Source organism: Diplodia corticola (genome assembly GCF_001883845.1).
Source record: "Diplodia corticola strain CBS 112549 chromosome Unknown scaffold54, whole genome shotgun sequence".
Classification (NCBI taxonomy): domain Eukaryota; kingdom Fungi; phylum Ascomycota; class Dothideomycetes; order Botryosphaeriales; family Botryosphaeriaceae; genus Diplodia; species Diplodia corticola.
Window position 1 is genome coordinate 185,477 of NW_017971533.1, and position 25,258 is coordinate 210,734.

The 25,258-nt window shown below is 58.5% G+C and overlaps 9 protein-coding genes across 9 annotated transcripts; 5 read left to right on the top strand and 4 right to left on the bottom strand.

Annotated features, from left to right (window-relative positions):
* Positions 1-307: 307 nt before the first annotated feature.
* On the top strand, positions 308-1,439 carry BKCO1_5400064 (methylenetetrahydrofolate dehydrogenase; the record flags this gene model as incomplete). Its single annotated transcript, XM_020277273.1, has 3 exons — positions 308-489; positions 579-1,209; positions 1,263-1,439. 3 exons carry the CDS (start codon positions 308-310, stop codon positions 1,437-1,439), a joined length of 990 nt encoding a protein of 329 aa, XP_020127136.1.
* A 274-nt stretch (positions 1,440-1,713) lies between these two features.
* Positions 1,714-2,869, bottom strand: BKCO1_5400065 (brix domain-containing protein; the record flags this gene model as incomplete). Its single annotated transcript, XM_020277274.1, has 3 exons — positions 1,714-1,956; positions 2,039-2,789; positions 2,847-2,869. 3 exons carry the CDS (start codon positions 2,867-2,869, stop codon positions 1,714-1,716), a joined length of 1,017 nt encoding a protein of 338 aa, XP_020127137.1.
* A 995-nt stretch (positions 2,870-3,864) lies between these two features.
* BKCO1_5400066 (monothiol glutaredoxin-4) lies at positions 3,865-4,797 on the top strand (the record flags this gene model as incomplete). The annotated part of the gene is made up of 2 exons (XM_020277275.1): positions 3,865-4,605; positions 4,711-4,797. 2 exons carry the CDS (start codon positions 3,865-3,867, stop codon positions 4,795-4,797), a joined length of 828 nt encoding a protein of 275 aa, XP_020127138.1.
* Positions 4,798-5,776: 979 nt separating this feature from the next.
* On the bottom strand, positions 5,777-7,324 carry BKCO1_5400067 (peptidase s8 s53 subtilisin kexin sedolisin; the record flags this gene model as incomplete). The annotated part of the gene is made up of 1 exon (XM_020277276.1): positions 5,777-7,324. The coding sequence occupies one exon, from the start codon at positions 7,322-7,324 to the stop codon at positions 5,777-5,779; it is 1,548 nt and encodes a 515-aa protein (XP_020127139.1).
* A 2,688-nt stretch (positions 7,325-10,012) lies between these two features.
* BKCO1_5400068 (uncharacterized protein) lies at positions 10,013-14,142 on the top strand (the record flags this gene model as incomplete). Its single annotated transcript, XM_020277277.1, has 2 exons — positions 10,013-10,439; positions 10,493-14,142. 2 exons carry the CDS (start codon positions 10,013-10,015, stop codon positions 14,140-14,142), a joined length of 4,077 nt encoding a protein of 1,358 aa, XP_020127140.1.
* Positions 14,143-14,573: 431 nt separating this feature from the next.
* On the top strand, positions 14,574-14,968 carry BKCO1_5400069 (uncharacterized protein; the record flags this gene model as incomplete). The annotated part of the gene is made up of 3 exons (XM_020277278.1): positions 14,574-14,607; positions 14,664-14,750; positions 14,820-14,968. 3 exons carry the CDS (start codon positions 14,574-14,576, stop codon positions 14,966-14,968), a joined length of 270 nt encoding a protein of 89 aa, XP_020127141.1.
* A 3,916-nt stretch (positions 14,969-18,884) lies between these two features.
* Positions 18,885-19,304, bottom strand: BKCO1_5400070 (atp synthase subunit mitochondrial; the record flags this gene model as incomplete). Its single annotated transcript, XM_020277280.1, has 3 exons — positions 18,885-18,955; positions 19,011-19,188; positions 19,284-19,304. The coding sequence occupies 3 exons, from the start codon at positions 19,302-19,304 to the stop codon at positions 18,885-18,887; spliced, it is 270 nt and encodes an 89-aa protein (XP_020127157.1).
* A 433-nt stretch (positions 19,305-19,737) lies between these two features.
* BKCO1_5400071 (cytoplasmic dynein 1 intermediate chain 2) lies at positions 19,738-21,981 on the top strand (the record flags this gene model as incomplete). The annotated part of the gene is made up of 3 exons (XM_020277281.1): positions 19,738-19,884; positions 19,937-20,791; positions 20,845-21,981. The coding sequence occupies 3 exons, from the start codon at positions 19,738-19,740 to the stop codon at positions 21,979-21,981; spliced, it is 2,139 nt and encodes a 712-aa protein (XP_020127180.1).
* Positions 21,982-23,246: 1,265 nt separating this feature from the next.
* On the bottom strand, positions 23,247-24,830 carry BKCO1_5400072 (rna-binding protein; the record flags this gene model as incomplete). Its single annotated transcript, XM_020277282.1, has 1 exon — positions 23,247-24,830. One exon carries the CDS (start codon positions 24,828-24,830, stop codon positions 23,247-23,249), a length of 1,584 nt encoding a protein of 527 aa, XP_020127179.1.
* Between the last annotated feature and the right edge of the window lie 428 nt (positions 24,831-25,258).

The window sequence follows — 25,258 nt, forward strand, 5'->3', positions numbered from 1 at the left end:
GGCGGAAAAGCCTAAGGTAAGCAGCTGCGGGTGACGGAAAGCACGTCGCGCGCTACGCCCGAAGCGGGCAGGCGCCGCTGGCCGATAAGATTTGCGCGGGCGTGCGGGTGTGGGCGCCGGCGTCGGGGCCATAGGTCGGGGCCATCGGGGCCAAAGCGGCCAAAATATTGTCGGCACTTGGTCGTCGCCCAGGCACAGCTCAGAACCTTTCACCATGTAAGACCGGACGCGCGCTGCTGCTCCTAGGACGGCCCGTACTACTGATCGCAGACCCCGCAGGCCATCCTCCCTCGACGACGACAACGACATGGCCGACGCGCCCACGTGCAAGGTTGTTCTGGCCGGCGGCGTTGCCAAAAAGCTGCTCGCCGAGGTCCAGGACGGGCTGAAGCAGCTCAACCGCTCCCCGCTGCTCGTTGGCTTCCTCGCCAGCGGCGATCCGGCCTCGCGCGTCTACGCCGACTGGACCGGCAAGACGGCCCGCGAAAAGTGAGCCTCCAGTCGCTTTGTTGCTCCCGCAAATGCTCGTGCCCCGCGCCCTTGCCTGATCCCCGTGTCTGACGAGTCTTGTGCTCCAGCGGCTTCCAGTACGAGCTTCGCGAGGTTGACCGCGAGGAGCTCGAGGATGCCATCATCAAGGCCAATGGCGACGACGCCGTCGACGGCATCATGGTCTACTACCCCATCTTCGGCACCCGCCAGGACCAGTACCTGCAGAACGTCGTCGATGTGACCAAGGACGTCGAGGGCCTGACCCACAAGTACATCTCCAACATGTACCGCAACGTCCGCTTCCTCGACGAGGCCCAGCAGCTCAAGAGCGTCCTGCCCTGCACCCCGCTCGCCGTCATCAAGATCCTCGAGCACCTCCAGATCTACAACACCATCCTCCCGTACGGCAACCGCTTGCACGGACACACCATCACCGTCATCAACAGGTCCGAGGTCGTCGGCAGGCCGCTTGCGGCTTTGCTGGCCAACGACGGTGCTGTTGTCTACTCCAAGGACGTTGACGACGTTCAGCACTACCACAGAGGCGAGGGCTTGCGCAAGCGGAGGCACGAGGTTGAGGAGAAGCCCGGCTGGGGCTTGGAGGAGATCCTCCCGCTGAGCGACGTCGTCATCAGCGGCGTGCCGGGCGACAAGTTCAAAGTCCCCGTTCACCTCCTCCGCGAGGGTGCCGTGTGCATCAATTTCTCCAGTGAGAAGGTGAGTGGATGGGCATTGACCCACACGACTCCAATTGATATTAACAGTCACAGAACTTCTCTCCCGAGGTCAAGCAGAAGGCCTCTATCTACGTCCCTGCCATTGGCAAGTGCACCATCTCCGTGCTACTGAGGAATTTGCTTCGCATTGTCCAGAACAAGAGTGCAGATGCTCAGGCCAAGCCCGCCTCCGCGGTGGAGAAGCAGGGCACCCTCGAGGCCGCTTCCTAGAATGCGTTCGTTGGACGCCGAGGAACTCTTAGATAAGACTGCATTGGGATGATCGCCATGGAGCACGTGGGATAGAAGTGAATTGGAAGGGTCTAAGGACCCAAAGAAAAGTTTATGCTGATTTGATATGTTGATTGACTGCACTATCAAAGGTCGCCCGACCGACCATTAAACCCAACGTAGATAGATACCATAGAACGCCAGCTTGTTTTCCACCCAGACCCGCGCCCGCTCAATGCATAGAACCTCGGTGAAAGACTTTTTATGCCGCCCGTCACACGCGGGCACGCTTGGGGTGCGTTTCCGGTGCAAGATCCTCGTCCATCTCATCGTCACTGATCTCGTCATCATCGATCATTGTGCCGCCATCTTCACTCTCCTCTTCAATGTCCTCCTTGGAACGTTTCAGACCCTTCATCTTGCGGGTTTGAAGTTGGTTGAGATCCTGCTTGCCAACGTGGACTCTTCCGATCTTGTCACCCATGATGTCCGTCTCGATGTTCTTCTTGCTCTTGGGCTGTGTAAAGGAAATGTCAGAATCGCGTTCATATGAGACAATTCCCTAGCAGGAAAGATAGGAGGGAAAGGGTAAAACGTACCTCAAGCTGCTTAGGCTTCTTGAGAGCATCCTTCATCATAGACTCATCCGCCGCCTGGACCCTGCCGACCCTGAAATCAATTCTAGGGCCCATCTCCTCGACTTCGACGCGCGGCAGCTTCTGACCGCTCCTCTTCGTCCTGATGAGGTACACGCGCATGTGGATTGCAGGCTTAGGCTCGCCATCGACTTCGTCCTTGGCGCTGAAGTGGATCATGAATTGCAGACCCTCAACGTCCACGCTCTGGGCTTCCCCTCCGCGGAAAAAGTCGGTGAAATAGTTCTTTGCCTGGGTGTACGCATTGGGAACGGGGCTTTCGAAGGGGGTGCCGGAGAAGCTGAGCATGGGCTTCAGGCCGACGGCGGCCTTCTTGTTCTTGAACTGGCTGAGCTGGCGGAAGGTGTCCGGGTCGATGTACAGCTCGAGCATGTCGAGGACCTTCCACTGGAAGAAGCGCATAAAGGTCAGGCTGTGGGGCCGCTTCTTGCTGTGGTGGCCGAAGACCATGAGCGAGGCGTCATTCTTCTCGCTGAAGAACTCAAGCGAGTCGGTGTTCTCGAACGGGTGGATGTCGTTCTTCTTGTTGAACTTGATCGCGAGCGGCTCCTTCAGCTGCTTGAGGTCGGCCAGTGCATGTTGCGCGATCTGGCTGCACGACGTGCCGCGCAGGAAGAGCGTTGTCTTCGGGTTCTCGTGCACCTGCGCCTCGCGTTTCTCGAGGGCGCGCTTTGTGCGCGCGCTCTTGGGCTTGCTGTGAAAAATTGGTCAGTGATGACTCGAGCGAGGAGCGTTCCATACGATTGCATACATCTGGCGGAGCGGGATTGACATTATGAACGGGCGTGGTCTTGCGGTGCGCTGCTGGGCCGCGACTTCGCGCCGGGAACTTTTTGATATCCGCAAACATTCTGCCGCGAGGGCGGTACCTATTATGGACTAGCGCTAGGGCCTCCCACCCCAAGATTGTCCAAACCACGTGCTGGCCTGTCTTGGGCGCCTTCGACCTTTTTCGTTGGGATACAATGTACTTCTCCTCTCCCAAACTCTTGTCCGAGGTCTATTCCTTGGATTTGAGGATACTGTCACTTGTCGTCCCATTTCTGGTGCCTGTTAGCCCATACCAGAGCCAGTAACAAAGGTCCGTGAGGAAAGTAATACTGCAACAGTATTAAGTTTCCCTCCGAAGCAGAATGGAGGCTGCCTTGGCTTCTTCGCATCTCAAATACCAGAAAATATGGTCGGTTGAAGTTCCCAGCTCATCAAAACATACGTTAGCAACAGCAACGCGGTACGGGCAGCAAGCGCCCATCCTTTGCGGCGTTCCTGATGTTTGCATAAATCATTCAATTCTTTTGATTGTCGAGACTGAGATTCTGGGGGCTATTTATGACCATCAATACCTGCAGCTTTCGTCGCGTGGACTTTCATGAGAGATGTCAAGACAGGTATCGGACTACTCGTTGGCTGATTCACAATCATGTCGCAAGCGAATCAGACCTCGAAGCTGAGACTGAAACCTCTGGGATTCCCCGCACACGTCAACTGGAAACATTCAATATTGGTGCTGCGGAGGTTTGTCAGCTCGCGGGCAACCGGCGATGACGTGACAAGGGCAGGTGGCCTGTGCGTTTTGTCGGAGGAGCTTTTAGGCGGCGGGGCATATCAATCAGTTGGATCTGATTACTCGACGACCACCGTCACTTTTAGCTTCTCGCACGCCACCAACAGCCTTTCCTCGACGCCCAATTCATCCCGCCAGACTCTCACGCAGAGCCTTTCCCGCATTCCCTCCGCCTGCCGAAGACAAGCCCTTTGCGCCGCCAACCATGAGCGCCGCGACCGTCACCGAAATCACCACCGACGCCGACTTCGCGGCCTACGTCCAGAACTTCCCGCCCAATGCGCTGCTCGTCGTCTACTTCCACGCGCCGTGGGCCGCGCCCTGCAAGCAGATGACGACGGTGCTCGAGGCGTTGGCCAGCACGTACACGGCCGACTCGCCACCCTCGATCGGCTTCGTGTCGATAAACGCGGAGGAGCTGCCCGACGTGTCGGAGGCGTACGACGTGACGGCGGTGCCGTACATTGTGCTGCAGAAGGGCGGCCAGACGCTCGAGACCGTGTCCGGCAGCGACGCCTCCAAGGTGCGGGCCGCCGTCGAGCGGCACGCCGGCAAGAGTGGCAACCCGGGCAAGCTGGGCCTGCCGCCCGCCCAGGCCGTCACCAAGCCCGCTGAGCCGAACGGCAGCGCCCCCGCCCCGAACGACGCCGCGGCGGCCGCCCCCGCCCCCGAGGAGCCTGAGACGAGCAAGGAGGAGTTGTTTGCGCGCCTGGAGGGCCTCGTCAAGGCGGCCCCGGTGATGCTGTTCATGAAGGGCACTCCCAGCGCGCCGCAGTGCGGCTTCAGCAGGCAGACGGTCAGCCTGCTGAGAGAGAAGGGTGTTCGATACGGTTTCTTCAATATCTTAGCCGACGACGAGGTCAGGCAGGGCCTCAAGGAGTACGCCGAGTGGCCGACTTTCCCGCAGCTGTGGGTGGGAGGTGAGCTCGTGGGTGGACTGGACATTGTAAGTTGATTCAGTTTCTCATTCTCGACATGCAGAGTGCGGCATGCACATCTCATGATCACGACCTCCAGTGATGTTTGCTCGGCTGACACAAAAACCTTGTAGGTGCGCGAGGAATTTGAGAACAGCCCCGACTTCCTACAGGAGTACGCAGTCAGCACACAGCGGAACACCGCATCGGCCGACGCATAAGCGCAGCGCGCCTGAAAGGTGCGCGGAAGTAGTATGCAACAGCATCAAGTTGTGCAATGGATTAATAATGAAGAACCGACGAACGGCACGAACGGCATTACGAGGCGCGATGGGAAATGATGACTAGCATTGGGCAACCCTCAGCCCACAAAAAGCCTTCCCCTATGTAGAAGAGCCTCTATAGTAGGTAGCAGATACCACCTCGGTCAAATGACTTTTATGCGCCAAGCCAAACACCCCGGGCCCACAACGATTAAAATTAGATGTCCACTTATAGTTGATCGTACGAGCTCCCCCGCCAAGGTCGGAGGGGCTGCACGCGAAAAAGGCTCGGCACGTGCATCTTGTCTGTGGCGCACCCGTAGCGTCGAGACGGGGGTTGTGGTGTACCATGTTGGTCGGAAGTACAGTACAGGAGGTCGCACACCGACAACATCTGTGTAGTGTAGAGGACCTGGCGATTCTGTTCCCCTAGTGAAGTAGTTACGTGTCACACGTCTTTTTTTTCCTTTTGTCTTGTGAAGTTTTGCGAGATTATTTGATAGCTATGTATGGTATCATATGATGCAGAGGAAGTATTTGATTGGAAAGAGATGGGGGGAAACAACACTTCGCTCAGCGACTCTACTGTAAAGTCGGAATAAAGGAAAGCTTCTCTTCTCTAGTTGTTGTCAGGAGCTTCGTTGTTTCTCCGCTTTTTCTTCCCTGCTCTGCTACGCCGCTCTGCGCCTCATCGCTAACAGGAAAACTCTCCGAACAGCCGAAGCCAAATCCAACGTCAACCCGTACAACCCGAACTTTTCGCCTTCTTTCCCGCGAGAGAAATAGGATGAGGTATATTAAAGACCAATGTGTAAAACAGTATGTAGGAAAGAGATAAAGATGTATTGGAAAGATGTACAGCGAACAGATAAATGGTGATGCTTGAGATGTCTATACGTTTTGTTTTGTTTTTTGGTTCTCGTTCTGTCGTCGTTGCTCACCAGTTGCTCTTCGACTTGCCGTCCTCGGAGCTGAGGACAAATGCGCCAGACGACAAGGCGTCGAGCTCCTCGTCGTCACCGCCAGAGACGGCGCGCTTCTTGCCGAGGAGGGCGCCGGTGACACCGTTGTTGAGCAGAACGGTCTGCGTGGAGTCGAGCACAAGGCCGGTGATGGAGCTAAGCAGGCCGGTCGAGGTCAGGCGCGCCTTCATGGCGGCGGGATCCTGGCGCAGAGCGGGCTCCTTGTCCATCAGGTAGGCCATGACGCCGGTGACGTGCGGGCAGGCCATGCTGGTGCCGTCGAGGTACTGCACGACGTTGTCGCCGCCAATGTACGTCGACAGGATGTCCTCGCCGGGAGCGTACACATCGACGCAGGCGCCCGTGTTGGAGAAGGAAGACACCTCGTCCGTAATACCGATGCTGCCGACGCTGACGACAGATGAGTTGGAGCCACCGACGTTCGACGGCGAGTAGTCGCACGCGTCCTTGCCCTTGTTTCCGGCCGCCACCGAGGCGTGGATGCCGGATTGCGTGGCGAGCTTGATGACGTTGCTCAGCGTGTCGACCGTCTCCTCGGTGCCGAAAGACATGCTCAGGATGCTGCCCACGAAGTCCGACTCGGTCTTGCGCTGATCATGCTGCTGGATGACCCAGTTGATGCCGGCAATGGTGTCGGAGGACTTGCCACCTCCGTCGGCATCGAGGACGCGCACGGCGATGATGTTGGCGCCGGTAGCAATACCGAGGGTTGCGCCGGCAGAGGTGCCCGAGACGTGAGTGCCGTGTCCAGCACCGTCCGTGTAGTTGCCCCTGTCGTCGGTCCAGCCGTCTACAGGGCGGTCCGAAGTGTCCGGGTAGGCGGTCCAACCGTTGCGCGCGCGTCCCTGGAAAGCGACGTGATCGACGTTGACACCGGTATCAACGATGTAGATATCAACGCCCTTGCCGAGCTGGGCGTTCTCGTACGAGTAGGTGAAAGCAAGGCCATCGGTGGCGTTGCCACCAACCGCCAGCTCGCTGGAGATGCGCTGCAGACCCCAGGGAGAACCACCTCGTGTGCTGACATCCCTCTTGCTCCTCAAAGAGGAGGCAGACATGACGGCAGACTTCTCGACCGACTCAACTTCCACCATATCACCCAAAGCCTTGATACAGTGTTCATTTATGTTGGCCGAGAAACCGCGGAAGGCGCTGTTGTTGAACGTGTAGCGCACGTCGGAGTGGTTGGTGGAGAGCTCCAAGCGGCTGAGAATCTCCTCGACCTCGGGAGTGGTGGGGTGCGAGGCATTGAAGAGGATCAGATGTTCCTCACCTCCGGACTCGTGAGAAGAGCCAGTGGTTGCTGCTGCTGCGGCTGGGCTCGTAGATGTCGCGATGGCGGATACGAGAGCAGCAATGTTCTCGGCGTCGGTTTCCTCAGAGGAGCCGCGGTTGAAGCCCAGGAAATTGCCATGCCAGTTGGCAGGGATGGGAATTGTCCATGCCGAGGTAGATCCCAGCAGAGAAAGAGCGGCTGCCGAAGCGGCGAAAGCGTACTTCATGATGAAGGAGTGGTAAGAGCGCTCTAGGCGATCTCAAGTAATAGAGAACGAACGAAGATCCGAGAGATGGACGGATAAAAAGGAATGTGATGCTGTATAGCTAGTGTCAGACGTAGAAGCTCAAGGAGTCACAGGCAGGCCATCAATGACATGGAGAACCAGGGGAGACATTTTGGCGTGTGGTAGCATCATGATGGAGCATGAACAATGCCGTTACAGGGAGGCTTGAGACAAGCCCGGGCGTAGGACAAGAAACAGAGGCGAAGATGAATCAACGGAAGAAGCGGTTTACGCGCTGATTTGGACGAGTGGACGGGTGGAACAGGGATGAGGGGATGAGGGAGAACCCTGAGCGTTGCTCTGTATGCAGTTTAGTACTCACATGTACACGTTGAAGCACGCAGCTGCCAGGCGAATGATTGCAGTAAAAGAAGGTCTGATTCTGTCTGGTAGGTAGACCGTGCCGGCACGGGGTTCGGTATAGGCTGGGGAAGGGGAATTCAAGGAGAGAGGGTATTAAGATAGCAGTAAAGAAGGGAAAGGCCGTATATCAAACACCCTTGGAGCGCACACCAGAAACACAAGAAGAGACTTGAGAAGAAAAGGCGTGAGAGAGGAGGGGGAAACAGTGCATTTTGATGCATGGCGCGCAGCCGGCGCCATGCTGCCATTTCGCGCAGGGGCGAAACGTGCAGCACTCCCCACGGGCTCACATCGTGCATTTTGCGCCAAACGGCTCGAACGACCATTCTCCTTCCAGCTCCAGTCCGCGGCTTGAAACGCTGGGCGGACCGTGAGGAGCATGCCCACGCGGCGATCGACGCCAGCAGCGGCCATGGCAGCGGCCAGAGCAGCGGCCAAGGGCCGAGAGCATTGCGGGCGGGCGAGAGCGAAGCGCAGCCAGTAGGACAGGCTCCGCGGCGGCGCTTGGCTGCAAGGCACAAGCACCGAGGGCCAAAAACACGGCGTTCACAGCGGCCGGAAGCGGCAGCGATGCGTCGCGGAGGGCATGGCGGACGCGGGCTCTGGTCGCTGGTTGGCGGAGGGTGCAGTGCCTTCACGTCTTTTCAGGCGGTGCGACGTCCAGGCGCAGGCACAGGGGCGGCATCGGGCGTTGGCGGGTTTCAGGTCTCAGCCTCGTTGCCTCGGGGCAGCTAGCCGACCGTCTCACGCAGCGGGCGATGGGCCGCCTGCTGGCCTGCCCAGCTGCGGACCGTCCAGACTGGGCCTGATGCCGTTAGGTGCCGTCGTTCCGAGTGGTTTCGACCTCTCTGGGCCAGTGGCCAGGGCAGGGTGTTTAATGCTGAGGCACGGGAGCGGGTGGGTAGGTGGCAGGTGTGGTGCGGAGGTCGGAGCGGATTCGGGAGCCTCACGTGGGCCGGCCAGCGGTCAGCGGTCAGCAGCCCGGCCTGTCCTGGCCACTCGACCGCCCGCGATGCGCCAGCGATGAGTCTGTGTCTGCGCCTGCTCGGCGCCTGCAGCCCAGCCAACGTCCTCGCCGCAGCCGCCGGTGACGCACGCCAACCTGCCGCGTGTGCGATCAGAAACCCTCCTCTTCGTTCCCTCCGGTCCCAGTCAGCGCGCCATGGACGCGCGTGCGCGTCTGCCGTTGGCTTGCGGCACCAAGCCCGCGCGGCAGCAGCGTCGCGTCTCGGCGGCGAACCTTCGCTTGACGTCGAGGACGCGGGAAGTGCCATGGTGCTGCAATGCAGCTCTTGACCCCTGGGAGTCCGCGCGCGTCCAGCAAAGATACGCAATCATCTGCCAGCGGGCGGTCAGCGATATCTCAGCAATCTCAGCAACCTCAGCAATCTCCGGCGTCCATCGTGCATGCTGCAGCCGGACTCGCGCCGGGCGATCGCAGCCCCGCATGTCCAAGGTCCAAGTCGAGCCGGCGTCGCAGCGGCATTGACGGTCGCATTGGCGGTCGCATTGACGGGCGCACCAGGCCGAGGTGTGTCGACGGGAGGCAGGGGCCAGCCGTGGTCGGGCGGTCGTCGGCGTCGAGGTGTTGGCGCTGTCGTCCGGGGCACAGGGCGAGGCACAGGGCGAGGCACAGGGCGAAGCACGTGCTGGGTATCGCTGACGGAGTGCAGAGAGGTGGTGCAACACGTCTCTGGGCGGGCGCCATCCGTTCGCTCCAAGTCGACCGGATCCCCCAGGTTTTTAGCAGTCCTGCTGCGCCGCGCACGTGACTTAGCCGCTGTAGAGGCGCCATGTCGCTTCACACTCGCCTACACTGGTGCGGGCGGCACAGCACAGCGTGCCTCGCCCTATTCGGCCCAGATCGACCTTGCGAACACGCCTTTTTGCATCTTGTCGGCGACGTGCTGGCATGAACATGCCCCGGAGCGCCTTTGTCCGCCAGGGGAACGGCAGTACTGCGCCGTTCTGGCATCTCCCATGCGCCAAGCCCGCTGGGAGTAGAAAAAGGATGCTGATGTTCTTCGAGAGGCCGCAAACCCCGTGAAAGCTCTTCACAGAGACCCTTGCGAGGTGCCGCAGCGCTGGAAGGTGACCATCTATTTCGGGCCCGATTGGGCCAATGGCAGAGTCTCTCGCGTAGCACGGCGGCTATTGCAGCAGATCGCTTGCTGTGCCTCACCACCTCTGAACGCTCAAAACGACGGTTACGCTCAGCCGCCGCCGCCGCTGCTGCTTGGCCATGCACGCTCTGCTGCTGTCCCGATGGTGTCGCGCCCAGTCTCCCCTGTCTCACCCGCGAGTCCAACATGGAGTCGGCCGGGTTCAACGAGCAACGAGCACACCGACCAACCTGAGGAGGCCACCCCGCGCACCCCTGCATACGGCGTCTCGACTCCACATGCCCAAGTTCAACGCCCAGAGACCCCGCAAAGGCCTTCTCACGACGCCTCAGCCGGCCAGACGTATCCAGGTGCAGCAGCCTCTGTTCTCTCCCGTCCTCGAGAAGATGAGAGGCTCAAGCTTTGGACGCCTTTTTTCCTCCGCCGCCCCGCCCTTTTGTCTTTTATCGCTCTATTCGTAATATTAATCGTTGTACTTGCTATTCTCTTTGGCCTCTCCTCGCGGGATGAGCGCCTTACTTCGGCCGACTCGAGGCTGTACTACCTGTGGGTTTACGGTCCAACAGCCGGTAAATGCCATGGTCATCCCCTTTCGGACGAGCCGAGCTAACGCCATGTGCAGTCTTCACCAGCATCGCTGCCTTCTGGGCACAGGTTGAGTACCGCTCGAAGCAGATGACGCCATGGGTTCTGATGGCTCAAGAGCCGCAGCCTGTGCGGAAGAGCCTTTTGCTCGATTACATCGACACCATGAACGTCGTTGGCCTAATCAGCTCGTTGCGAAACCGACACTGGCTTGTCCATTCGGCGCTTGCGGGAACATTTTTGATCCAGGCCATCACCGTCTTGTCCAGCGGTCTGTTCATTTCAACCCAAACCACGATCCGGGCTGAAGACGCGGACCTGACTGCTTGGAGCGTCTTTTCCGGTTCCATCCCAGCCACTGCGGGCTCCGAACCAGCCGCGAACGCCTATGCCGTCCTCGCGTCCAATCTTTCTTATCCGAACGGTACTCATGACCGGTACGCATTCCAATGGTTCAACTCACCTAAAAACGACGTTTTCAACATGACCGCCTCCGTCGACGTCTTCTCTGCCGATCTGTCATGTGAGATTGCCAACGTGACGGATCTTAGAATTGGTCAATCGTATGGCAACAACACGAACACCCTCGACGAAGCCCTTCCTCTCTCAACAGGGCTCGAACATTCACAGGCTGAGATCACAATGGATGCGTCTTCATGCCAGAATCTTTACATATCAGTGAAAGACGGCGTTTCGTTTGGCTACAACGGAAGCTTTTGCAGCAATTTGAACCCTCAGGAAGAGGACACCGGTCGTTTCGTCTTGGTCTGGGGCGAGTGGAAGGACGCTGCTTCCACCCCGGAAAGGCGCTCGCCGCAAGATATTTCGCTTGATGACAGCTGGACCACTTTACGAGACGCGACTACCAGAGAGGAGGCCAGCACGGGAGTGAGCATCCAAACAATCGGCGGTGCGGGTTCGACAAGGCCAACCTCGACAACGGGATCTACCATCACAGCTGAGACCTCTTCGCACACTACCAGGCAGACCTCTGACCCCTCCGTGATCTCTATCGACGACGGAGATCTCGGCATATCATCAACTCGCCAGAGCCTCGCGACTACTACGTCATCTAGCGGGATTGAGCCAACCCCAGGCGTTCCGTTCACACTCGGCAGTCTGACCTTGCAGGTAGCGGCACCCACATTCAGCCCATCGCTCGGCCTTGTGTGTGCGCCTAGTTACTCGATTCGCAAAGGCAGCGTGGCACTGAACAAAGACAACAATGGCGAAATCACACCCTCCATCTCCTTCTATGGAAATGAGACGGCAGCTACGCTCTCAAATGTCACTTCTTGGGATATTCTGAAAGCATTTGCACAGACAGTCGCACAGACTGAGAGATCCATTTCAACTCTGAACATGGAGGCTCTGATTAACGCGACAATCCCGCAAGCAAGCCTCACTACCGACGCAAACACCACACAAGCAGCGCTGATCCGACTCTTTCGCCTTACATCTGCGCAGTTCGCTAATATCTACCTTACGAATTCTACGGAGGCTCCACTTACAGGCGTCGCCGTGTCGAGGGAGGCGCGGCTCCAGTTGCATGCGCTGTCCTTCTGGCTGATTGAGGCTCTCCTCTTAATCTTGATCCTTGCGACATCATTCCTCTTTTTCAAATCACCTACCATCGCTACGCCACGCGACCCGTCGACTATAGCAGGCTTAGCCACTATTTTGGCGCGTAGTACTGCAGTAGTGTCCGACCTGAAAGGAAGTGGGCTGGAGAGCACCAAGGACATTGACCAACGTCTTCAAACCCATCGATTTAGCACAAGCGCGACAGTTTCGGCGCACAGCAGCCACCCACATTTCCGGATTGAGAGTGCGGAAAGCGAGCATCGGGCATCGACCACGACTGACCAGGCGGAGGCGGAGCAGAGCAAGGATGTAACTTGGTACAGGCCTTTTGTGGCAACCGTCCTGGGACGAGGTCTCGTACTCTCAGCACCGCTGGCTCTTATTCTTACACTGGAACTCCTCTACCAGTATTCCTCACAGAACAACGGGTTACTGGCTGTAGACGACGCCAACTTGTTCGTTCACTACGCCTGGACGTACGTTCCGACTGCTGTCATGGTCGCCGTGGGCCAAACATTCGCCATGCTCGACACAACTGCCAAATTGTTCAACCCATACCACAACTTGCGGAAGGGCAACGCGTCCGCTGAAAAGAGCATCATGGAGAACTACATGCGTTCGGTCACCGTGGCCGCTTTATGTCGTGCTGCTCGCAAACTGCAGTACACTGTTGTTGCCGCTGGAATGGCTGCGGTGCTGACCCCCTTTCTGACCATTGTTGTCAGTGGTCTCTTCAACGCAGAGAGTGCGCCTACAGCCTACACCGCCAGCTTCGCTCGACTCGACAACTTCGACCCGAATACGACAACCACAGGTAATGGGCTGGCATACGCGAATCTCGTGCTCGCGAACAATCTGTCGGAGCCGCTCTGGACACATCAAGACCTCGCATTTCCGCAACTTTCGCAGAGCGCGTCCAGCATCACTGACGACAGCGGCTCCGCTGTATCTGTAGCAGCAGTAAATGCCAGCAGCGTGTCCTTGGCTCTTCCCGCTGTTCGAGGCAATCTCAACTGCACTCCAGCCACGCATGCTGAGATTTACTGCGATGAATTGGCACCCTACCTTCTCTCGCAGCCCAACAGCTCTTACGGAGACCCACGACAAAACCAATACTTCAGTGGCACGGGCTACTTCGGCGATGTGTTCGCGCTGGATGCAAGGGTATACCCAGGCTGCCCAGCCGTCATGGTCGCCTTCGGGCACGTGGACAACAAGACCATTGATAGCGTTACCCACCTGTCGTGCTCACCGTACGTCGAGACAGTCAACGCGACGGCATCATTCAAGCTTCCCAGCTGGGAGCTCGACACCTCTTCGCCCGTGACAACGGATGAGAACGAGACGAGCGTGTTCTATGACGGGCAGATGCCCGACTTCCTCACGGATTCGGGATATTCGTTCGCCAACCCGCTGCCGGTCAACCGGTCGGACGAGGACTTCGCCAGCATCTTCCCTTTGGCCATCTACGGCCGCAACGGCACGCCTGTGGCGGAGCTCTTTGGCCCGGACAACATCGGCAACCTCCAGCGCGCCGTCGAGTCGACGTACGCGCTGGTCATGGCGCAGGTGCTCAACTGGGATCGCCAGCAGCTAGGCGGGGACGACGTCACGTCGGCGGGTGCCGTCGCGTTTGAGGGCAATTTGACGGACAGGACCAGCATACGGCTGGTGCAGAGCGCTGTGTCGACCCGGATCCTGGAGGGCTTGCTCGCCGCCATGTTTGTCTGCGCGGCGCTGACGTTCGCGCTGCTGGACACGAAGAAAGTGCTGCCAAAGAATCCGTGCAGTGTGGCAGCCATGGCCAGCCTGCTGGCGGGGTCCAAGCTGCTTGCGGCTATACCTGAAGGCGCGGAGTGGATGTCCGATAGGCAATTGCGGCAGAAGGGCGTCTTCGAGGGAATGGTGTTTAGCATGGGCTGGTGGGGCGACGGAAGTGGGGTGAGTGATGACGACGGAAGGTCATCCTCTGGCGGTGACGGCCAAGCGGGCAGAAGCAGGTTTGGGATCGATATAGGGACTGCTGAGAAGGGAAAGGTGCCAGGTGCGAAACGACGCTGGTGGCCTGCGCGGTGGAAGAGGCGAGAGAGCCAAGGGGAATGACTCAATAGATAAGGAGAGGATGCCTTTCTCTCCAGGTCGCGGCTCTGAGCCGACACTACAAGCCGCTACGCCTAACCATGCTACGTACGATCTGTGGGACCCGTGCTTTCTCCGTAAAATCTTCTTGTTTATCCTTATGGTCTTCTCTATTATGACTAGAATTACTCTGGGTGTCTTGTTCAGCCAATCAAGTCAACATAATGGCTTCAGCACTGCCAGGAGAGACTATTATTACCTTTGGACATACGGACCAACAGCGGTCTGATGACAGCCTTTTCCTCGACTATATCGGGCTTATGAACATATTCAGCTTGTTCACATCGTTGGGCAAACCGCACGTCTTTGTCAGCGTTGCGATTTTGTGTTGTCGAGCGGCTTGTTGGAAGCCATTAGCGTGACGGTTGGATACGACACTGATACATCCACTACGCATGGACATTCGTCCCGACGCTGATGATGGCGGCGGTAGGCCAGTTTTTCAGCATGCTCGACTTTGCAACCAGATTCTTCGCGCCATACAGCGCACTCCGTCGACATCGACGTCCATCCGCCCGAGGCCCCGCCCATCGCCGCAGCGAGACCATCATCTTCAGTCACGACCACTGGAAGTCAGTCACCAGCGGGGGCGACTCGTACAAGCTGACGAACCCCCAACCCGCGCAACGAGACCGACGAAGGCCTGGCCACGCTGTACGGCCTCGCCGTGTGGGGTGTGGACGGCGTGCCGAAAGAAGAGCTGGTGCGCGACGAGCAGAGGCTGCTCCGCAAAGCGGAAACCGTGTACGCGCAGTTTCTGGCGCAGCCCTTGAACGAGATGAGAGAGTGACCAAACGGAGCCGCCGGGTCGACAGAGAAGCGTGACGAAATGGACGACGACGACGCTGCTGGCTTGACCGGCACCATCCTGTACACCGGCCGCACCCGCCGGGCGCCGAGTGGATGTCCGACGAGCAGTCGAAAGAAAGGGGCGTCTTCGATGGGGAGGTGTTTAGCATGGGGCGGTGGGATGGTAGCGTGGGCGATGGGGGCGGTAGCAGGTCCTCTTTGGGTGGGAAACGGTTTGGCATTGACATTGGAACCGCTGTCCGCGAGAAAGACGGGGCAAGTGACGAGGGAAACGACAACCCGGTGAAGGCGAGGTGGAGACCCGCGTGGTTGAGGAGCGGCGAACCAAGGTGAAGTAAGAGGGGGTACCGCGTGTTTCGGCGAGGAAAGGGATGAATGAATGAGGCCAAGATACCCACGTGTTGTTTGTTTTCTCTCACTTGGAACCATTTAGTTTCTCCCACAAATAGTATCTATCAAACAGTTGATGGATGATGGATCCCACGTTCCCACGAGTGTGGTACCAGAGAAAGCAGGCGTAAGAGCACGTAGTGCCTTGTAACCCACGCGTGGAACTCCCGTGTCAATGAGATGATGGTGTCGAGAGAGCTCACAATGATTTTCGCAAACACGCAGCAGCCGTGTTTGCGTGCCCTGTCATGGATCGATCCGATATGCAGCGCCGCGGGGATATCTTTGTTGACCGGACCTCGGACTGACACCACCGCCCAATCTACACCTCAGGTGGTACCCGACTACCCTCTCCATCTATCTCATCCCCTTTGATGAGATTGGCCGTTTGCGGAGTAGGCTGGACAGGGCCGGCAACGCCCGCATTTAAAATCCGTTCGCTATATCCGAGTACGAAGAGCTAATCGTGATTCGTCTGGGGTTCTAATAATGATTCTTGTCTTACCACAGGTAGCTTGGGGCGGACAATTTTCTTTTTTTGGGGGTAATGACAGGGTCGCTAATAAGGACGGAGGTTATAGCTTTCCTTCCATTTTCCGCTGCCCTTGCCGAGGACGGTACATGCCGGTGAGTTGGGTAGTAGCGGGGACGTCATATGATAGGCTGTCGTGACCTTCTACTAAATGCCATAGCGCAACATACCGGGCCGCGCCAGCGCCATGTCCATGTTAGCGCAACCCGTCCCAAGAAACACCAAACAGTGCTGTCAACTAGTTCTTGGTCCGCTGCATTCCCAAGACAGGCTTTTGCTTGAAGCATTCTGACTTCGTTGTCTTTTTGATGTGGTCCTTCGAGAGACATGCTTTGGACATCGTGATTGTTTTTTTTTGTTTTTTTGGTTTATTGGGATGGATGTCACCGAGATGACAGTAAGGCTGGAGACGAGATCTACTGATCGCCATTGTCAGACTCATCAGGGGGGGGCTGTGAGCATTCGGAATTCCCGAGTGGTATGGGCCTAGTGATGGAGATGGGAATGCACAGGGAGCTGGAACGGTGTGAATCCACACCATAACATCGAGAAGCTTTCGGAAGGAGCCTTATGTGAGGCGGTGTGAGTATGAAAAACACCTTGGTACAGATGGTTCAGGTGGGATCCTTCCCGTCAAGCCATCTACGGTCCGCGGAGCCTTAAAAGCTGCAAGCATTATTAAAGTGTTGTGGCGCCGGCCACCCGCGGGGGAAGCAAGGGATGGAAATGGCGATCGATGCCCGTCACCCTAGCAAGCGGGAATCTGGACCCCGTGAAGATGGGTAACGCGCCATTGCTCTGTACCGATCATAGTAACTATGGCAGTAGCTGTCATTCGGGCCTGCTCGTCATGGAGAAGCGTCGGAGAAACTATAGAGCAAAGGTATGAGGGTCTGGATGGTGAGCGTTTTGTAAGCTCATCTGAGAATAAAAGCTCGTCGGGGATTCCGTTGTGGCGCATTTCCGAATCGACGGCGGGGAACACACAGGCGTTTCGATGCTAGGAAGGCAGTGGTTTGGTAGCCAGCCACCATTGAGCCCTGTTGCAGCCACTGTGTCCGTGAGACTGAAGAGCATCAATGCCATCGGTAAAACATTCATCTCGAAGAGCTGTTCGAATTGACGCCTTCTAAGACATGTGAATGATATAGACTGACGCGTGAATGGTGATCCTAGCGTCCAATCCCGAGATTCATGGTCACGATGTGTGAACGGCGGAAAGGGTCACTTCTCGTCCGGAAGATAGAGTATGGAATAGGATGTTCGACAAAGACGAGGTGGTTGCGCGGTGGCGTTTACTAGAGCGAGCTCGCAGTGGTCGAAAGCAGCTGCGCCTCAATGGCGCGGCCAACGCTAAGAGCTCGGTGTGTCTATAGTGCTACCAGGTAGCGTACGTAATGGTGCGGTAAACAGGAAGCACTCCCGTAGTAGCTGTCTGTAGCCGGTAGGGAAGACGGTACCAGCTTACACCTGATCATCGCTCAGGAAACCTTCAGTTCTTAAAGCAGCAGTTTCCTATCCGGACCTGGAGTTGATCAGCAGCATCTCTGTCTCCATTCCTCTCCTTTTTCAGAACCTCGGAAGCTCCAGGGGCCCTTTGCAGCAGTCGCTTTGAGGCATTCAGCACACTCGCTACTCACCTGCTTTGCGTTTGCCGTCTTATCGCTTGCAGTAAGCCCCTCTTCACCACCACTCTGAACCATGACGACCAACAGCAGCAGAGACCTTCGACTTCAAGACGTCTAGCCTGATGTCCAACTCCTCCGCAATGACTTCGAGCTCGCCCACTTCGCGTAGACGGAGCACTCAGACTCGCCGCCGATCATCCATCTTCAGCAGCTTCGCCAGCCTCAGCTTGACCAGCAGCCACAGCCAGAGCCGCCGTGGCTCCAAATGGTCAATGGCGTCCTGCTTTTCCGAGAGCAGCAACCCCGATAAGGAAGACGGGGACTACTCCCCGCCTGTCTCCCCCGTGGCCGCAAGCTTCGACCAATCAACCATTGCTTCTAAGCGCAGGTCGTGCGTTCCAAAGCGCGCTGCCGAGTCCTTCACCATTTCGCTCCCTCCAATGTGTGCCCGCGAAGCCGGTGCAGTGCCAGTGAACCTGGCGCCGTCGAGGAGGATGACATATGCCAGGCAATACGGTTATCACGCACCGGATAGCACAAGTTCCATGGACACTGTGGCCGCCAGCAAATAATGGCCCTGGTTGGAACTCATCGACATGCATGCCAGAAAGAGGTTAGGAAGGCGTTGAGTGTTACTTCAGTCTGGATGCCGCTGCCTGAGCCGTGCACCCCCGCCACGGCAGTCGGCGGCAGAACCATGAAATGCGGAGTTTAGGGAGGGTCTTGTTTTTTTTTGTTTTTTTACGGTGTTCTGGGGTTTCTCTGGGGTCAACGACGGATATGGATACGCACACGCAATGATAACATAACACTGAGAAGATCCACTGAGCGCCCTGTTCAAGTGAAATGGTCTTCGCTTACTTACCTTGTCGGCGATCAGCCTCACACAACTCAACGAGGAAGCCTAGTCGTCTTCCATGGCCAAATCTGGTTGCTGTCACTCTGGCATGCATTCGACCAATCGTGTGCGGTGCCACAGGCGCCGTGTCAGATGCGATAGCCGCAGATTCCGAGGGGTTTGCAAGGTCAAAACGAACAAGACTAGGCAGGCTGTGGAAATCGCCGTCGCTTGCTGGCCGCGGGCCGCTTCAGATGCTGCATTGGGCAGCCGGGGCCCGGAAATGACAAAAATCCCAATTCTTTCCAGTAGCCGCTGGACTCGGGCGGACGGACGACGAAGTCTATATTGTACAATGTACAGGTGTTACATCCGTGAGCCCTCCCAGTGCAACGGTCAAGGGCCGCGACACACTCGCTCGTTCCGCAAAGCCCTGTCTTTTTTCGCCTATTACCTCTCCGTGTCTCGACTGCGCGTGTGCTGAAGATCCCGCTCCATGGTGTGCTGCTTATTTCTCCTCGGCCTTCGCCTTCAGGAATGCCTCCAGGTCGAACTTGGGATCTTCGGGGTTTGTGATGACTGCGAGAGGCACTGGGGTCAGCACTTGCCGTTGGTCCGCGGGTCCAGCACGTACGTCCAGAGCGGCCCGGCGGCGCGGTCTTCTTGGTCCACTCCTCCTTGGCCTTCTTGATGAGCTCCTCTTTCCGCTGGTACTCGCGGTTGATGGCGTCGAGCTTGTCCTGCGAGGAGAGCTTGGCCTGGTGGTAGACGCCGTAGAACAGGCCGAGGCCAAGCGCAGACCACCTCAGGACCTGCGAGAGCGCGTCAGCGGGAGGAACACAGCGGGCTTGGGGGCTTGAGGGCGATGGCGGCAGCCAATGCGCGGGAGGGGGAGGGAGCGGCCTACGTTAACCCCCGTCGATGCCATTTGGGCCGTGGGAAGCGATAAGCTGGCGAGCGGGCGGACAGGTCAATGGCGGAGCCGCGATGCAGAGAGTCGCGGGCGGATGGAGCAGAGACGCGGCGATGGCGGGCTGGGGGCGTTGGGGCTCCGGGGCAGCTTTTCTCGGCGGTGATGTGATGGCAGAAGTGTCGAGCAGATGCGACAAAGTCAAGCGGTTCGCTCCGAGGCGCCGGCCGGCCCTGCCTCTGGTTGGCTGAATCATCCGCTCTCCAGCACACTGCACTCCACGCTCCCACGCCCAGCACCCCAGACCGCCCGCCCGCCCAACACGCCCACTCGAAAAACACCCCCGGACTCCCGCTGCGCGCCCGCGCCCCTGATCTGGACGGAGCCTCCTGCGCGCTGCCGTCCGCCGCCCACCAACACCCCCCACGCAAACCGCCGCCCCGCCCTAGCCATGTCCGACCACTCGGCTGCCACCATGCAGCAGCGGCGCGACGAGATCCTGGCCAAGAAGGCGAAGCTGGCCGAGCTCAAGCGCCAGCGCGAGATGCGCCAGAAGGAGTTCACCGCCAGCCGCCAGAGCATGTCCGACGCGTCCGATGTACGCCCCGCCCGCTGCCCCCGTGTCTTGCACTGCTGATGTGTCTTCTCAGCTAGTGTCGCCCACCCCGAGCCGAGCTGACAGCAGACGCGAGCTAGACAACCTGATCCAGAGCCTAGTCGAGGGCCGTCCTGGCTCCGGTGGCCCCAGGGACCCTTCGTCGCCCGCCGGCGGCAGGGGCAGCAGGCCGACCTCGGTCGTCAGCGCCGGCCAGCTGTCCAGCATCGCCGGCGAGACCTTCGACAGCACGAGCTCGCCCCCGGCCTCCACTCCGACGACCACCACCGTCCCGCAGATGCTGACCATTGCCCCGCTCACCACCGTCTACGAGTCCCCCTCGACCCCGAAGCCTGAGATCATCACCTACAGCAAAGGTGTGCAGACCACAGAGCCATGGACCCCTCCTCAGCGGCGCACGTCGGTGGCCTCCACATCCGAACCAGAGCCGGACGGCCCCGACTGGTCCCCGTCCAAGGCAAAGAGAGCAAGCAAGCGCATGAGCAGGATGGAGCGCCAAAGGGACGAGGAGCTGCGTCAAAATCTGAGGAAGGAAATCGAGGAGGAGCTGAAGGCTCTGCAGAACGAGGGTGCTGTTGACGACGACGCGGCGGAGCCAAAATTCCCCGCCCGGGCACTGAACGACGAGGAGCTCAACGCCGTGACCTCTTCGGACGATTTCTTGGATTTCGTTGAGCGGTCCAGCAAAGTCATCGAGCGAGCGCTAGACGAGGAGTACGACCTCCTCGTAGACTACGCGCTGGCCGGGGTTGAGGAGGTGGATGACGATGACGATGGCTTCGGCACGGCAAAGGGCAAGAAGGGGCGGCGGGTACGCGAGATCACACAATTCTACGACGAGCGGTGGAGCAAGAAGCGTATGATCAGTGACCTCAGCTTCTCGCAAAAGGTACCGGCTCTCTTGGTCAACTAGTGCGTGACATGCCAGCTGACGAATCGCAGTTCCCGGAGCTGGTGCTGGCTTCCTACACGAAGAACCCGTCGGCACCGCATGATCCCGATGGCCTCATCCAAGTCTGGAATATGCACATGCACGACCGTCCCGAATACATTTTCCACGCCCAGTCCGATATCCTCACTGCTCAGTTCTCGCCCTTCCATCCCAACCTCATCATTGGCGGTGCATACAGCGGCCAGGTCCTTCTTTGGGACACGCGTGCCAAGTCACAGCCCGTGCAGAAGACACCCCTCACCGGCTCCGGCCACACACATCCGGTTTATGCCATTGACATTGTTGGAACGCAAAACGCCAACAACATCATCTCGTGCTCCACCGACGGTGTGGTTTGCGGCTGGACGGTTGACATGCTTTCCCAACCGCAGGAATTCCTGGAGCTCATTTCGCCGCCTCCCGCGAAGACGGAGGACATGGCACCTACGTGCATTGCCTTCCCGCAAGCTGATCCCACTTATTTCCTTGCCGGGACCGAAGAAGGCTCCATCTATCCCTGCCACCGCTACGACCGCGCAGGCGCCAAGGCAGGCGTCGATACCCGTGTAGCGTATCGGGGCCACGCCGCCCCTGTCATGTCGCTGGACTTCCACCCAGCCCGTGGTCCGATCGATCTGGGCGACCTTGTTCTGTCGTCTAGTGTCGACTGGACCGTCAAGCTGTGGAAGGTGCGCCCGCCGGCGGCTACGGCCACTGTGGCGTCGAGCGGTCCTGGTAGCGCCCCGCAGGCGCAAGCACCGTTGTACGAGTTCGTACGCGAGGATCTCGTCTATGACGCGCGCTGGTCGCCCGTCAAACCCGGTGTCTTCGCTTTGGTCGATGGCGCCGGCAGTCTCGAGATCTGGGACGTCAACATCGATGTCGAGGTGCCCGTTGCCAAGACGTCTCCAAGCGACAAGCGTGGTGTCAACTTCATGGCCCGCAGTCTGAACAGGGTCTCATGGGAGAAGAACGAGGGCAAGCGCCTTGCTACCGGCGGTCTTGACGGCGTCGTCACCGTCTTCGAGGTGGGTGCTGAGCTGGGAGGGCAAGACAACCTGAGGCAGGAAGAGTGGACCGGTGTGAAGAAATTCGTGCAGAGGCTGGACACGGCAGGTGGCGTTGTAACGAACGGAACTGGCAAGTAAACGTGACGATGAAACGAGGAAGGGAGCCAATGGCCCACATACGTATGTGTGACGACGAATTTAATGCGCTGCTTGTATGACAATGATGGGGATGTGGGAAAAGGGATTGTATAAGGGAGACAAGCCTTTCCTTCGTTCTGATTGGGCTTTTAGGAGTCTTGGCTCTGGCTGGTTTCACTGGCGGCATACCCCCCTCGGTGGCAATTGAAATTAGAATACTTGATTTACACCCCTATGCTGCTGCTATTCTTGAGACGGCGTGGGCGCACATGATGAACCAAAATCGAAACCGGAAGCTGGAAGGACCATACCGATTTATGCTTTGATCGTCACGAATGAGTTGACCAACGGTAGCATACCATAAGACTTATATACGATGAGCAAGTTTCTTCCTTTAAGAAATACCAAGTAAATGTAATCGTCCATATACATGTTTATCCATAGAGTTCTTCCGCTTTTACCCACCGGTCCAGCTCAAGAGTGGATAGTAGGTAGAACGATAGCGAGGAACGCTTCTGATGCTTAGATGTGCAGATGAGGTATGGCCCACTAGTGTAACCGGGTAAAAGGTAGCGGTTGAAAGAGGTGGTCCCAGCATCTTCGTTCACTCGGTACGTGGACTGATTTTTGGTTTTACCTTTCTGACACACCAAACCCCTTTTCAGATTATTTGTAGCTCTATAAGTATTAATCTAGTGGGAAGTGCCGAGCCTTGAATGTAAAGGACAACGGATTTACTTGTCGAACCTAGTGGTGACAATAAATCTCTGTTCAGCCGTATCACTCATACTTTCATCTATTCCTCAACTTGAGAAGAGGAACCCCAAGTACCTTAATTTCCTGCCGCCTCCGACTCTCATACTGTTCTGTCCACAGTAATCATACGACAAGCCGGCTGCACGGCCTGCCTTTTGAAACCCTCTCGCTGCTCTATGTCTGTCCCCTATCTCTCCCCCCAAAAAAAAGCATAATTGCTCCTACATTCCCTCAAACAGGTGGAACACACAGGAGCCGCCAGAATCCAGAAGAAGAATTTCTCCGGTCCATCAGGGCATCTTCATTGCATACGGTGACCGTCGTCATCCCACAGGTGCCAGGCCATGGCATCCAATCAACAACTCCAACCCCTCCCGGTCTTCTACTTTTCCACACCGGCCGCAAAGTCAAGCCAACAGGCATGGAACCTCGAGCCAAGATGGCCAGGGCGTGATGAGAAGGCAGTAATCAGGGAACCACATTCATTGCGGGGGGCGTGACTGCCCACTTCATGCCTCTCCCCTCAGTGCCCTGAACCCCTCCCTTCTCCTGTCCAGCTCCGCCAAAATGTCCTTCGCCCCCTCCACATTCGCCTGGGCCGCCCTCACCCGTTCCAAGATCGCCTCGTCCGTCTCTCTGGTCGCCTCCTTCGCCGCGCGCGCCCACGCACCGCCGCTCTCCGCATCAGGTCCGACCAGGTGGCTCTCGCTGGCGAGGCGCTGAGCCGTGTTGCGGGCTTCCTCCTGAGCTGCGGCGATCTGGTGCCGCAGGTGCGTCGCTATCTGCTGCGTGAGGATACGCTCGTCGTTGGCACAGCGGAGAAGCGCGGGGACAAAGGGGAGAGCGGCCGACGGTGGAAGGTGGAGTTGCTGGCTCCGTTGGCCCGCGGCCTCGCCACCGTCGCCGCTGCCGGATCGTTGATTGGATCCTGGAAGTGTAGACGGGGCGTTGAGCTCCTTGGCAGAGGCAGTTGCCGCATCCACGGCTGCGACGAGTGAAGTGCGGGCGGCCACGTAGCGTTCATACAACGCGTCGACTTGCTCCTGGATGGATTCTGCATCGTCGTCAAGTCCGGAGGCGGCGGCGTCCTTGTCGTCTCGCCGGTCTGGTCTCTGTGGTGTCCCGCCGTTGCTGAGTATGCTCTCATCGCCCTCGGGCATCTTCGCCAGCTCGCCCTCGATCCAGGCAATGAGCTCGTCCCGGGCGGCCCGCAATGCTCGCACCTGCGCCTCGATGCCTCGACTCAGGGTGGAGCCCCCCGTTGATTCATGCGCCACCGCTTTTCTGCGCTGCGTCTCGGCGTCAACATCCTGCTTCGCGAGCAGCAGCTCCTTCTTCAGGCGTAGCACGTGGTCCTTGGTCTGGTCTGCGGCGACGGCGGCGGCCGAAGCGGATGCGTCGCCAACAGCAGAATGGCCGCCGCCCGCGATCTCCGGCGGCGGGACCGGTGCGTCACCTAGTCTGTCCTTGACCCATTGGCGAAGATCGTCCCTCCGCAACGGGTCGTCGTCGGGTTCGGCGTCTGCGGCCCGGTCCAAGGCGTCCAGTAGGACCTGCAGCCTGGCATGCCGCCGGCGCTGGTGTAGCAGTGCGACATAATTCTGGACGTCGTGGCCAGCCTGATGGCCGCCGCTGTGACCGACTACCGGCGCGGCGGATGAGGACGACGAGTAGGGACCGACATCCGCGGCCGGCCCAGTTTCAGCCGCGGCTCGGGCTGTGTGCGCCTCCCGCTGCAGCTGGGTGAGCTCGCCGCGCAGGGCGTCCCACCGGTGCTTGGCCAAAGCATGCGCTCGCACGGCTTCCCAGTACTGCTTCCGCAGGCCAGTCAGCTCGGGCGGAGGCGGAGGAAGGGGCGCGGAAGCGGAACGCGTCTGATCATGCTCGAGCAGCAGCGAGGGCGGAGCGCAAGCCAGGGTCAGCGACGTGATTGGCGTCGCGGACTCGGCGCCGTGCTGCCGCTCTGTCCTGTGCATCTGCGACTGCAGGTGCTGGGCCAGCGTTTTCCTGATGCGCAGAGTCTCCTGGCGCGTATGGATGTAGGGGCGCAGGGCCTCCTCCACCTGCGGGAGAGGGCATGGCAGGGTGGTCATGGTGAGGCGGCCGTGTTTTGCTTCGCGGTCTGGAAGGAGGAGATGGTCGGCGGTGGTGATGGCCAGTAGTGTTTGGCCCGGATGGGAGGAGTGGCCGGGGATGGCCCGCGGCGACGGCAATCTATCGCGCACCCGTCTGCGCCTAAACCCAACTCTATTCAGACCCGCATGCCCATCACCACAGCCTCGTGCATTGGTCCGTCTCCGCCGGAAACGGGCTCCAAGGGCACGCATGGATCATCGGGCTGCAGATGTTGGCGGATCATCCTGCGCCGCGCTCTGATTCCCCTGTGCCATCATCGTTGGGCGTCCCTCCGCTGGGCTATGCGCAAGTCAAAGCATTGAAGTACTCAACTCTGGAACTCTGGCCACACTTGCTTGGGAAGAGCAATCGATAAGTCTGGCTCGTGTGCACTACCCCGTGGAGA